We start from the raw sequence: 13279 nt of genomic DNA, 5'->3' as shown, positions 1-13279 counted from the left end.
TGCTGCACCATATGATTAATGTCATACAGTTGTTGATTGTAAAAATGTAATAGAATTAATTATATGAAGATTAGCAGCCTTCCTTTGCAACTAACTTTATACTAAAAAAAGTTCCCTACCTCTTGCTGTAAGAGGTTTATGCTGTAGTAAGTAGCTTTTTTTTGTAAGGACTTATATCAAGCACTAACTATGGTTTTAAGACTGCTAATCTTCCTTTAAAATTAGATGACTGTCAAGATGTTTTCTGGATTTGATTTATTTAATTTGCTGTATTTCTATGCTATAAAGAGTGAGTGGACAAAAATGATATGGAGGATTCAATACTAAATAACTGAATTGGGTACACTGCACTTTTTTTAGAATCAGCATGAATGCATTATGCAGCTATTTGTCTCTGTCAGAGTCTTCTAAATAATAATAAAAATTATTATTTATTTAAAGTATTTTTACCCCTTCAGTTGAAGGCTCCCATAACAGCAGAGAGTTGATTTCTATCTGGAAAATATAAGGCCACCATATTATTGGCCTACGTTTAAAGTGTTACTGAAATCCCGAGGCATTGTTTCAGGTAGCTAGCCTGTGAGGAGCTATACTTCTGTCACTTACTCTTTTGAGGAACTGAGGATGGTGTACAGTCTCTCACCCCCATGTTTTAGAATCCTTGCTACAGAAAGCTCATTCTAACATAGTTAATTATCTTTTTCTTCCAGTGAATTAGATGATGACTTGCTAGGAGAAGATTTGCTGACTGGTAAAAAAGTAAGTAAGAAACCTGTTTAAGGTATATGCATAAATATATATTAAAGGATATATTTAACTTTTACAGTTCTCCTGGTTTTCTGCTTTTTAGAGGTTATTGGTACACCTCTGACAGTTGTCTGATTGTGTTTTCCTTCAAGCATGTGCTTGCACATGGCAGCTTGAAAAGAGCTCAAGAACGCTAGGTCTCCCAGTCAATGCTATTTCTTTCATTAGTGATGTGATTGGCAGTTTCTCATGGTTTCTTCAGAAAGTGAGCTGAGATAAGTTATGAACAAAAACATACACAGAAGGTAATGCTAGGAAGCAGGGCCGGCTCCAGGTTTCTTGGAGCTCTTGGGCACAGGATACCACAGGGCCCTTTGGCCCCATCCTTTCATTCTTAAACCACACTCCTCCATCTTGGCTCCTACTCTTTAAACTAAAACAAATTTCAACTGATGTGACAACCACTTATTGTCAAAGAAAAAAACAAACGTTAGTATTAAACAAAAACAAATTTTGACTGATGTGACAGCCACTTATTGTCATATTAGTATTCCATTAGGTGTCTTTTTAATTGTTTTGTCAACCATATAATTTAATCTGCGATCCTATGCACACTTACCAGCTATCCTGGGCTCCTTTGGGAGGAAAGATGTGATATAATCTGAATAAATAAATAAAGATTCATAGGGGCTTCCATCTGAGAAGACATGTACCTAGGATTGCACTGTCGGATATAGAATTTGAGCCCTAATTTAGATGTAAAGAAAATGTGCACACCAGCATGCAAAAACCCCTTGTTCAATCTGTGGCAAGTCCAGCTAGAGTTGAGAATATTTCCTGTCTGAAACTCTGGAAAGCCACTGCCATTCAGCCTAGACAATGATGAGCTAGACTGGCCTCTGCCAATCCTAATTTGGAGTACCAAAATTCAAGAATCAGGAAAATACTGAGTTTCTAGATTAGCTTTTTGAGGGGGGTGGGTAAGGGAGGAGAGAAGGAGGAAAGATCCAGTTGGACTTTGCTCTCTCTTCAAGGAGGGGAGAGGAAAACGGACTTGGGGGTAAAAGTCGCCGCCACCACTGGTTGAAAGCATGCAGATCTGATGGGATTTAAATTTATTTATTTTTAAAAGGTGGAAGGTGATCAGTTCCATTAGTGTATAGGTGAAATTAGGATTTTTGTCCTGAAGTACATCACTTTACACTTGCTTATATTGAACCAGATTTGCCATTTTAATACTCATTCACACAGTTTCGAGAGATGCTTTTAGTGTTCTTCGTGACCCATTTTTAGTTTTATCCACCCTGAACAACTGAGTATCATCAGCAGTAAACTTGGCCACCTCAGTATTCACTTCTAATTCCAGGTCATTTGTGAACAAATTTAAAAGCAAGCCTGGGGAGTGGACAGCACTGGGTTAGGTATGCCAATGGTTGGATTTGGTAAAATGCAGTTTCATATTATCTACAAATACTTCTCATTTGAAAGAACATTGAAAAGGACAGCTGGAGTTTCTAGTATAGCCTTTTTGAGTGGCGGGGGGGGAGAGGGACAGGGGAGGGACAAAACCATACTACAGACTTGGGTTCAAAAAAACTTTGACAAAAAGCAAACAATGCATATTCTATCATTACCTCACTCATAAATTTGATGCAGTACCATCAAAAATTGATGCGTTTTTTGTAAATATTTTTATTTTAAAGTGCCAACATGGCAAGCAAACAAACAACCTTGTGTAAAAACAAGAAAGTAAGTCACAGTGAAACATAGTGTAGAGTGTGCTTTGTCTCACCCTCTTTCTATAAGTTCTCCTTAGCTTACTGTGTAAAGGGGCTTTGCAGGGTGCTGTACTTGCATAATGCTTACTACTTACTTATGCAAATTCCAAGAAAGTGCAAAGCCTCCTGCTCCCAGCTGCAGATCTTTCCAAGTAGGGCTGGAAGGAAGGGAAGATTGGTAGCTCCGCAGCGAACAACCAATTCAGCTCCACACAGAAAGAATGCCAACAGAGAAATAAGCAGTTTCCAACTTGAAGCCCCAACTCAGTGAAAGTGACTCGGCTCCTGTAATTAGTAAGCAGGATGGTAAAGAAATGCAGTGTGTTGGGCACGGGGGAGATGCTTTTTTCCTGATGGGGAGGTGGAGGGCTGCAGTGGCAGCATGGGCAGTAGTGCTGGGCCAGCTTGGGGTGGTAGACCCCTGTTAGGTTGTGGGCCCTTGGCCAGTGCCCCGTCTGGGCCATGCCTGCCGCTGGCCCTGCTAGGAAGATCTGTTACAACTGCAGATGCATGCACTATACTTACTTAAGAAGAACAAATGGCCCCTTTCCACTCTCACCTGAATATTGAGCAGGAGCCTTTATTCCAAGTTTTGATGATCTTGCCATGCAAGTGCAAACATTTGATATTGCGGTACAAGATTCAACATCAAATTTGCAGCTTTCAATTTTTCTTAAAAGAAGGTTCTAACTCTTCTGGTTTTGAAGGTAGCTTGAAAATATGTTAGTAGTGCTTTGTGAAATTATGGAAATCAGAGGTGGGCTCAGCTAGTTTTCCAGAGGTGTGGAGGTGGAAAGCTTTAGGCTCTTATATCTTTTTGACCATTTCTGTTGGCAGCCAGAGGTAAAATAAGCAAATTAATATAATTTTATCTAGAGTGCCGAATTCAGTTTCTATTGATATGAAATTTGTGTTTACTTTGCACTGAAAAATACTAGTGTTCTCCAGAATATGCGCTGCTATATTTGATGTCGTTATCAGGCCTATTTGGTGCTAAACTTGGATGCTTTTCTTTGTATTGAGGCCTTTTCTTTGTAATAATAACCACACATTTTATATTTAATTATATTGAGTAGGTAATTCTAATAAGCTTTTACAAAGTTTTATCAGAAACATAGCATAATTACATTATATGAATCTAGGATACAAATAGCAAATCAAATAAGGAAATAAAAATATCTATTATAAACAGGTTGCTGCAGCAAGTCCTGTAATGAGCTGCAGCCTCCTTCCCAACTCTGGAGTTGAGTGACAATCCCCGCTCCTTTCTTCAGTGCCAAGGGCCAAACAGCAAGCTGCCTTTTTCCAGCTCCAAACTTAGAGCAAGAAAAGTAAATGTAGAGCAAGGAGAAGATGGTGTGTTTTGATCTCAAGCGGAGGTGCAGTGAAGGGTCAATACCAGGGGAAAGGATATTGTGGTTTAGCTACTGAGACAGCAAATATTGTGGGCCACTTAGTATAAATACTTGTGGCAAGCAGCTACCCTCTTAGTGATCTTTTTTTGTCCTGGTTCATACGTACTTTGTTGGCTGCATAAATGAAGTCTTATGAATCTGGGAACATCCACTGGACTGCTTCTCCTAACATTGTATGTTGGCTTTTATGTGAAGATCCTGGGTTATCCTGAAATGGGGAACTGATTTAATTTGGGTTAATTAATCAGAATAAGTTGGGATCTGGTTTAAAACAAACCAAGATCTCTGCCACAAAGCTAAGGGGTGGAGATGGAGCATGCCAACCTTAATTGAAAAGAACTTGTGTACTCTTAAACTCATTTTGAAAACCCAGTTTTATGCTACATTTAACAAGTTTAATACATATTTTAGGGAGCTTTTCTTAATACATTGCAGGCATTCTTGGGTTTTCTCTAGTAAAGAAAGACAGAATAGAAATGCCTTCCCACCATTGCATAATTTATTTTAAATTATCCCGTTTGGTTTTCTTGTGATTAGTCTGCTTCAAAGGAATTGTGGGTCTTTTTTGGCATAAATCACACTAAATCCAGACTAAGGCTGCAATCCAATACACATTTACCTGGGAGTAAGTCTCATTGAGCCCAGTGGTGCTTACTTCTCAGTAGACATATACTGTATTAGATTGCACTGTTAGTTTCTTGAAGTTAGAACCTACTGAGATCAATGTGAAGTTAGTAATGACTAGGCTCCCATTGACTTTAATGGGAGCCAAGTGCCACTAATTTACTTTGGGCCTATCCCACTGTTTGGTACAATCTAGAGGCTCTTCTTGTAGCATATGTTGTGCTTTGTTCATACTGCTGCTTAAACCCATCAAGTGGTGATGTTCCTATTATTTTCCTTGCAGCATTATCCAACAGAGAAAACAGTAGCACGCTCTCTCGTGCTCCCTCCCCCTCCCTCCCCCCACTGCATTTTTGTTAAACACCTTCTACATAACAATCATGCCATTATTTCTTTTTTAAAAGAAAATTCTTAGCTTGCTTTTGAAACCGTATTCTTTGGGTAAATTTTAAACTATGTGTGTTGTGCTTTACACAAATTGTACCAATCTGGTGTTCTTTTGGTGATTTGACCTGCTCTCTGTTCGATGGAAACAAATGTTGACAACACAATTAACAAATTGGAAAGGGTTCAGAGCGGCATACGAGCCCCTCCAACCCTCAGTAATTTTGCTGCTGTTCTAGATCTCTGATTTGCTTGCTCAGTTAGCAACATTTAGGATGAAGTAGTTTAATAAGGGAGAACTGAACATGCTTCTCAACATCTGTCAAATCTTAAGTGCTTCACCACCACCACCATCACTACCCAGCCTAACAAAACTCACTTTATTATCCCAAGGTTGCATATTTAAAGTGACCTGTCTGTCACATGGTGAGTTTTCAAGTGGTAATTGTTGGTTTTTTCCAGAAAATATTTGGTGTTGGGTTTTAATGGCACAGTTTGTGACATATTGGAACAGTATAACATGTTTGACCAGCTGAATGTTCTAGGTCAGTGATTCCCAACCTGGGGGCCACGAAGAAATCCAGAGGGGCCATGAACAGTAAAGAAATGAATTATTTATTATTTTTTTTAAAAAAAGTTTTCACTCCCCTGGACACTGTCTGCTTCCCACTGCCACTGCAGATGACACCTCCCCCTTGCTCCAAATGTGAGGGGAGGACTTTTGCTGAAACTCCAGAGTGTCTTTCAGTAGCACCAAGGGCAGGCATCTGCCTATAGAATACATGGAAGATAGCAAAGGAGGCTGAGGGTGGAGATACCAGAAAGAAGAGGGGACTACTATCACCGACTCCTGTCTCCTCACACTACCGCTGCTGATGACGCCCTTACTCAGAACGAGAGGAGAGGGCTTTTTGTGAAGCAAAAAAGAAGCAAGGCTGCAAGGAAAGGCTGCTTTCCCCCTTGCTTCCTGGCAGCCAGCCTGGGGGGAGGGGGTCATGAAAATTTCTGAGCTTATAAAGGGGGCCCTGTACTCATAAAGGTTGGGAACCACTGTTCTAGGTGACTGTGTTGCCCCAAGCTTTGGTACTGCAAACACATAGTGGTCAGGAGATCAAGTTAGAAATCCTAAGATGCATTCATGTAAAACCAAGGTGCATTTTATCTGTGCTTTGTGTGGGCTGTTGTTCATTTCCATTCCACTTCATGATAATTTTTTATACTCGAAGTGGCATATAACAGAGAAACACTAGCATGTTTTTCATGGGCAATAGGCATTGTTTAAATGAAAGCTCTGGTTCTAAGAAGACTAATGAGGGTACCTTATTTATCCCAGCCTTCCTCCAAGGAGCTTAGAGCAGCATACATGATTCTCCCCTTCCTTTCTGCCCCAACCTATCCTAAGGGATTGTTGTGAAGCTAAGAGAGAGTGAATGGTGCAAAGATGCCTTGTGAGCATTGTGGCTTATCAGAGGTTTGTGCCTGAGACTCCCTGGTTTAAGTCAAACACCCTAGCCACTCTACAACACTGATTCCCTATTATATTGTCTAGCCCTAGTGCTGGAAAATATGCTTCTGTTTTCCATTCCTCAGTAAGGCTGCTACTGTGAGTGCTGAAATCTCTTGTGAATTTTAATTTATCGTTTTTACCAGTATTTATGTAGCCCGTTAAAATTTAAAATTTTCTACTATATTCTTCTAATCTGTTGATTCACATGCTGTTCAAAGTAAAGCAAATCATGAAAGTATGCTGCTTACTGGTCATTCCTTGTAAAAAGTTCACTGTTAAAGGAGCAACCTACTTTGATATATTCTTAAATGGGTTACCTCAAGAGCATCTTTTTAAATTTAAAATACAGACCCAGTCAGATATGTCAGATGAAGAATTGAATGATGATCTTCTACAGAGTGACAATGAAGAGGACCAACATTTCAGGTTTGTCTATTACTACTACAATCAAGTAACTGGTTTTGGAGAACATTCTAGTTGTGTAACTGGTAGATCATTCTGGTCATGTAACTGGTTTTGTAGATCATTCCCCTAAATAGAATGGCTTTTGTTGGAATTCTGAAACACCTTTAACTCTGCATGAAGAGTGTGTGTATGTGGGGTGGAGGGTTGGACACCAGAAAGTGAAGATAAGCCGCTGTTGACCTTTGTGGAAGAGTATGCATTGAAATTGCATTTGGGACTGAATGAAGAAAAAATGGCTACAACGTTCTGCAGTGCTGTGTTAGGCTCATTTAAAAACTTGGCATCCACTTTGGAATTCCTCGGTAGTTTATTTTTCACAAGAATTTTTGATTGAATAATTGGGTGGATTTTAGGGCTGCAATATAAGCTAAACATCTTTAAAAATAAAACCTTAAATCAGCTAAAAAGTGGTGACATGGGGTTTTCAGGAAAATTTAGAATTTTCAGAATATTCCTATGAGCATTATAGTAATAGGGTAATTGCAAAATTTTCAGTCTGAATTGCAAAAAATTTCTGATGCCCTCAAGTAATCTCATTTAACACGGTTATTGTACTTGTGTTTAGTGAATGAAACTAAAGAAGCTGAAACTGCCAAACTTGTCTAATGCTGTATTTGCAGTTGGCATCCATTCATGGTTACTAATGAACGTATTAAACATACAATTTTCTGTGAAAAAATAAAGCGCTGTAAACATTTCCATCCTGCATCACTGCAGGATGGCGCAGTGGTAAATACATAAACCACAGATGGTGAGCTCCATCTTAATGTGTAAGAGACAGGATCTCTCCTAAGATAATATCTGCTATGACATGTGCATAATCTTAAAACACCTAGTGTGATAGCCAATTGAGTCTTACTCAGAGTAGACCCATTGAGAATAATGGCGTTTAGATTGGTTACAGTGGATCTGTTCTCAGTATGGATATCATCCATTTTATATGGTTCTTGCCTAAGAATAATTGGTTTTGCCCATATGCAAATCTAACTGATTTACTAAAGCCTGTACAATTAATCAACTAAGTTTTCTTTCATCAGATGGCAATCCTAATTTGCTGTGGTGCACTACTTTGAAATCCTGGCCCGTACTTCTGCATTCATTTGTTCTTCTTAGTGTCTTTCATATATCATAGTTTTTGGAAAGATAGTCAAGACAATGGGAGAATTACTATTTTTGGGAAAAGATACTATATTTGGATTTCTTCTTTAGTTGGCTAAATTCATAGGCTTTTACTGCAGAATTTGTTGGCTAACTTGTGCTGAATTCTCAAATTATGGATAAGACACTTTGAGAACACAATTAAAATGGAAGATATGTGAACATTTAAGGATGATGCAAATGCCAGCTCAAAATCTATTCAGACACACTCCTTTAAAAAGCTTTGTTTCATTATAAGAAATAAAAGTAAATGAAAGTCCAAATTAATGCCTGACAGTATTAATGTAGTTCAGAATGATAAGAAGCTAGTGTTGTGATAGTGTATGTTAAGGTGGAAATGAAAATTAAATGCAGCTTGCTTGGCTGCTCTGTACTACTTGCCGGCCTAACTTGTTAGACCATTTAGTTGGTTTGATTCCTTTCGTCAAATAGCCTGCAGCTGATAATAAGCTGTGGTATAAGCAGGGCTGTGGAGTCGGCCAAACCTTCGACTCCAACTCCTCTATTTTTCTACTGTCTGACTCCGACTCCTTCATAAATGGCAAATGTATATTAACTAGTAATAACGACTTTACTGTAGTAAAATGGTAGCACAAGGCATTTCATCACCACCACTTGAATCCAGAACTTGGGAAAGTTACTTTTTAAAACTACAACTCCCATCAGCCCCAGCCAGCATGGCCACTGGATTGGGCTCGTGGGAGTTGTAGTTCAAAAAAGTAACTTTTCCAAGCTCCGCATGAATCATCAGGCTAGATTGATAGAACATAAAATATATTTATTTGATTAAAATTTCTGAACAAGAGAACTTTCCTAAATTCCTATGAAAGTTTTTATTTTGAAGCCGGAGTCGGTACATTTCTACTGACTCCGACTCCACCCAAAATTGCTTACGACTCCGACTCCACAGCCCTGGGTATAAGAATGCATACTATGAGTTTGTGGCATTGAGTTAAGTTGATGTGTGAGCTATATTTTTGCTATTTAATGCAGAGACACTGTGATTTATGTGCATCCTTTGCAAAATCCACACTGCTACATCCTCGTCTCAAACTGTGGTTAATACCTTGATTTTTCACCTTTCTTCATTTTTACTTTCTCATAGCTCTCAGGATGTCACAGTTAGTCTTAATGCTACATCTGGAGTGGCTGCATCCTTTGAGCTCTTGGAGAACGCTAATGATCAATCTATTGAGCAAGATTCAGAGTACGAACAAGGGGAAGATGAATTGGGTTATGACAAATCAGAAGTGCCTGAAGAATATGCTGAGGAATACACAGAAGAAGGGCAGTATGAAGGCCAAGAGGCTGAGCTGACTGAAGACCAAATAGAATATGGGGAAGATCAGGGGGAAGAAGAAATTTATAACGATGGAGTGCTAGATCTCGAAATCAATGAACCTCTAGATGATTTCACAGTGAGTTTTTTTTCTATTGTATTTTCTGAGATAACATTGCTTCACATGCCTAGGTTTTTAGACTGATTTGAAATCTGTTTTACCTCCCTAGGGATGGTGGCGAAATTAGACCTATTATCACTGTCTGCCAGTTTCTTTATCTAGGCTGTGACAAAGTTTGTGTTGACAGCTTGTTTGGCTGTAGGTAATGCTCCTTTGTCATTCTAGAAGGCAGTTGAGAATCATGACCTTGAAGATTGTATGCTTACGAAAAAAATAGCTTTGTGTGGTGGGGAGACAGTGCCAATTGTTAGAAGTATTTAATGCAAAAGCTTTTATCCAGGCTTTAGACACAATCTGATAAAGTCCTCCGAAGGTGAAAAGATTATTGACCTGCTAAAGACATCTTTAAGGTGCTAATATTCCAAAGTGATTGATGTCCTGCTTGCTCCTTTCCACCCCTCCTCTTTTTTTGTAACAGAGCTGTCTAAACCTGAATAAAGAGATTGGAGATTACTTTACCAAATATCTTAAGTATAATTGTTTCAATTTACGTGGCTTGCTGAAGAAGTTGCCCAACTCAAATTGAAAATAATATTACCATCTGGTTGTCCAAAATACCTTACACAGAAAAATTATGAAGTGACAACAGATTTATTGCTACTTTTAGCTTGCTTTATTTCTTGCTTGTAAAACACCTAGTACAGTGTTGTGCAAGGTAATAGAGCACCAAGTAGCTGGAAGTATTAGAAATTACTTTAAACGCATATATCATGATTTTAAAGAGAGAAAATAATACTTGATGGTAAAACTGTTGGATGAAAGTGATGCTGCACCACTCTTGAATTAGCCAGACCCTTTGCTAAAATTTGAAAAGTACAGTACCCTTTTTTCTGTCTTAAGGAATTGATGTTCAGTTCATACTTTTCATAAATACAGTAGGTATATTAACCCTAACTTTATGCGTTTGTATAAGAGTTGGGAGTTTACACCAAGGGAACCTGTGGCCCTCCAGACGTTGTTGGACTTCAACTCCCATCAGCCCCAGCCAGCATGGCCAATAACCAAGGATGATGAAAGTTGTAGTCCAGCAACATTTGGAGGGCCACAGGTTCCCCAGCCCTGGTTTATACTCTCCTAATCTACTTGTTTGTGCAAGATAAGTTAGTACCTACATCCTCGATAGAACTTGAAACGTGCTACTTGGAGCCGGTACAAACATAAATACTGCTAATCTCTTCCCTCATCCTACCCCTCACTATTATGTTCAAATCTCCGCTTCCTTTCCTTGGTCAGCCATAATTACAGCTAAATGTTGTGTTTGTATCATGGTTAACACTATCCAAGTTTCCTCTAAACCAGTTTTAAATCCAGATTAACTCTGACAGAACAGTCAGTTATGGCTAAGGTAGGCTTAAGAAGCTACAGGTAGAATTTGTGTATGGGGGGGCAGGGGTTGGAAAGAGGTAAACATGGAATTATGTGGAGCTGCCCCAACTTCTTACTCGTGGTTAAGCGATTGGAAGTATTAAATATGTATGAGCCCCTAAATGAATGAATAAGCAGTAGTGGAAGCAACTAACTGAAATAAATAAATAAAAAATTTTCATTGTGCAATTATTTCAGGATGAAGATTATATGCAGTCTTACAGTGAGCAGCAAGTAATTGAACAGCAAGAATATGTAGCTGAAGAAGAACTGGAAGAGGTTGCTGACACTCAGACACCTCCAAATGAGACGGAAGAGGTACGTTTGAAGAGCTGAACTAATGACAACATTGTTTACCACTTAGAATTTAAAAGTATTTCAGGAACTGTCAGTGTTTTGTCTGGTTGCGTTAGTCCTTGGTAGTCCTCATGTGAACCTACTTTGAAGTAATTACAAAGAGAAACTATTTGATAGGAATATGTGCAGCTCTGTTTGTTAGGATAGCCAAAATTCCTAAGTCAAAGGGCTACACACATCAGTTGACATTGTTACTGAGGGCCTCAGAACATGCACTTAGTGCTCCTGGGACTCTCAGCTCAGCTGCTCCTCCTGTGCTACTCCCACTGTTTCTTTCCCCTTCTGACATATCTCATAGCCACAAGTAGCCAGTTACTGGCCAGTCCCCAAAGACAGCCCCACTCTTTCTCATATGTGAGTTTTGTTAGCCTGTATGTTAACATTATCTTTAGGGTTGTTGTTGGTCAGCTGTGGTATGAGCCTGTGGCAACAGGCCAGGTTAGAGAATGGAATCCACATTCTCCCCTTCAGACAAGACTGAGTTGTTCATGATTCTTCTCTTGCTTATTCTCTATTAATACCTGAAGTAGCTCTGAAACATAAACTAGTAGGGCCTTGACCAAAAAATAAAAAACTGTTTGGCAGCACTTCATAGTTAAATAAACAAACCTGAATACAAGTTGGACTATCTGTGGCTGAAGTACAACTGTTGTGTTGTGCATGGTAATATCAACCCCTTGATATTTACTTTTTTCTCTCCTGGCGGAACTGACTCAATCACTCTTGGGCCACTTGTATGCAATTGTAATTTAATTGTATATAGTCACTCAAAACTTTGGAGTGCATTATCTGCATCCACTGACATCATTCGCCATCTGCTTGTAAATAGAGTTAATTTTAAACCACTGGTTCCTATTTCAGTTGAAATACTGACTGGCAAGATTTTAGTAATTAGTCGTCTACAGGGTTGTCCTTAGAAGGTTTTCTTTCCCTGCCCTCTCTTATCCACCTTATAGTTGGCGGAGCTATGGAGGCAATAGGTTTTGAAGCCTTAAGCAGGGCCAAACCTTTAATAAAAATGCCATACACTATGTGCCATAAGAATTCTGACACTTGACACTTCAAGAACTTTGGATGAACAGACACCTTGCCCAAAGATGGAGACAAGAAATTCAGAGTGACTTAGGGCAGTCGTCCATGAGAAGACCAATTATTACCCGAGCAATAAGTTCATTTTTGTCTGATGCATTTTATTTTTCTTTCCTCTTCTGCAGGAAACTAGCTGCCACTCTTAGCTTTCTCTGCCAGTGTTTGAGGCAGGGGATTATATTATCCTTTTGGATTTAAGGTTCTTCATCGTAGTTTTCAGTTTCTTTTAAACTAGGAAGTTGGAGCTTTAGCTAGATGGTTTGACAGGCAGTTAGTATTTTTCTCTGATCTTAAATAAAGGCTCATCACCCAAGTTAGTGTTTTCCCCAGAAGCTACTTGGCTCACTCGGTATTTAAAGACCATGTTGAGTTGTATTTTCTCAAGTGTGTTTAAAACATTTCCTGTATCACAAAACACAGCATGGGTAGTTGCAATACAATGGTAGAAAATGGAATCGTAAAGGCTTGAAAAGTGTCTTGAAGGTAGCGTGGCTAAAACTTAAGGCACTGAGGCATCTTCTTTGGTCAAGCATTCCTGGCAGATTAATCCAGATAATACAAGAATACAGCTTGTGAATAATACACGACCGACTTCTATCACTCCAGTCATGTCTATTTCAAGTAAGAGAATAAATTTCAGACCCAGGCCAGTCAGTTAAGGGAGCCATGTCACATGTTATGGGGAGAGTGAAACTTCCACATATTAATTAGCTATATAATCTGTGTGGGAAAACTTCATATTTCTAAGTAATGTTCAGTTATACCCTGAACATAATTGCACATATCCCCAGTACTTTTTCTATCAAGTGTTTCATTTACTGTTTTATCAGCATTTGTGTTTAGTAATGGTTTTATAGGAAGCTGCATAATCATTGGAAGTGTATAATGGAAAGCATACTGGCAATGGCATTGTTGTTGTTAAATTTATAT

General features: G+C 38.9%; 1 protein-coding gene across 6 annotated transcripts in view; it reads left to right on the top strand.

The window, feature by feature from the left end:
* The window catches only part of RBM33 (RNA binding motif protein 33), a 121974-nt gene that overhangs the window by 21120 nt on the left and 87575 nt on the right, over positions 1-13279 (top strand). For all 6 annotated transcript variants that reach the window (XR_009758235.1, XM_061587580.1, XM_061587577.1 and 3 more), the window contains exons 3-6: positions 711-759; positions 6805-6881; positions 9184-9496; positions 11102-11221. Coding sequence is in view for 5 of the 6 variants with exons in the window: in XM_061587580.1 (XP_061443564.1) it covers positions 711-759; positions 6805-6881; positions 9184-9496; positions 11102-11221 (559 nt within the window). In the remaining variant the exon portion in view is untranslated. The remainder of the gene's footprint in view (positions 1-710; positions 760-6804; positions 6882-9183; positions 9497-11101; positions 11222-13279) is intronic.

The sequence above is a fragment of the Rhineura floridana genome, chromosome 10 (genome assembly GCF_030035675.1).
Source record: "Rhineura floridana isolate rRhiFlo1 chromosome 10, rRhiFlo1.hap2, whole genome shotgun sequence".
Taxonomy (NCBI): domain Eukaryota; kingdom Metazoa; phylum Chordata; class Lepidosauria; order Squamata; family Rhineuridae; genus Rhineura; species Rhineura floridana.
The sequence above is the reverse complement of the archived record's forward strand: the minus strand, read 5'-3'. Positions and strand labels throughout refer to the sequence as shown.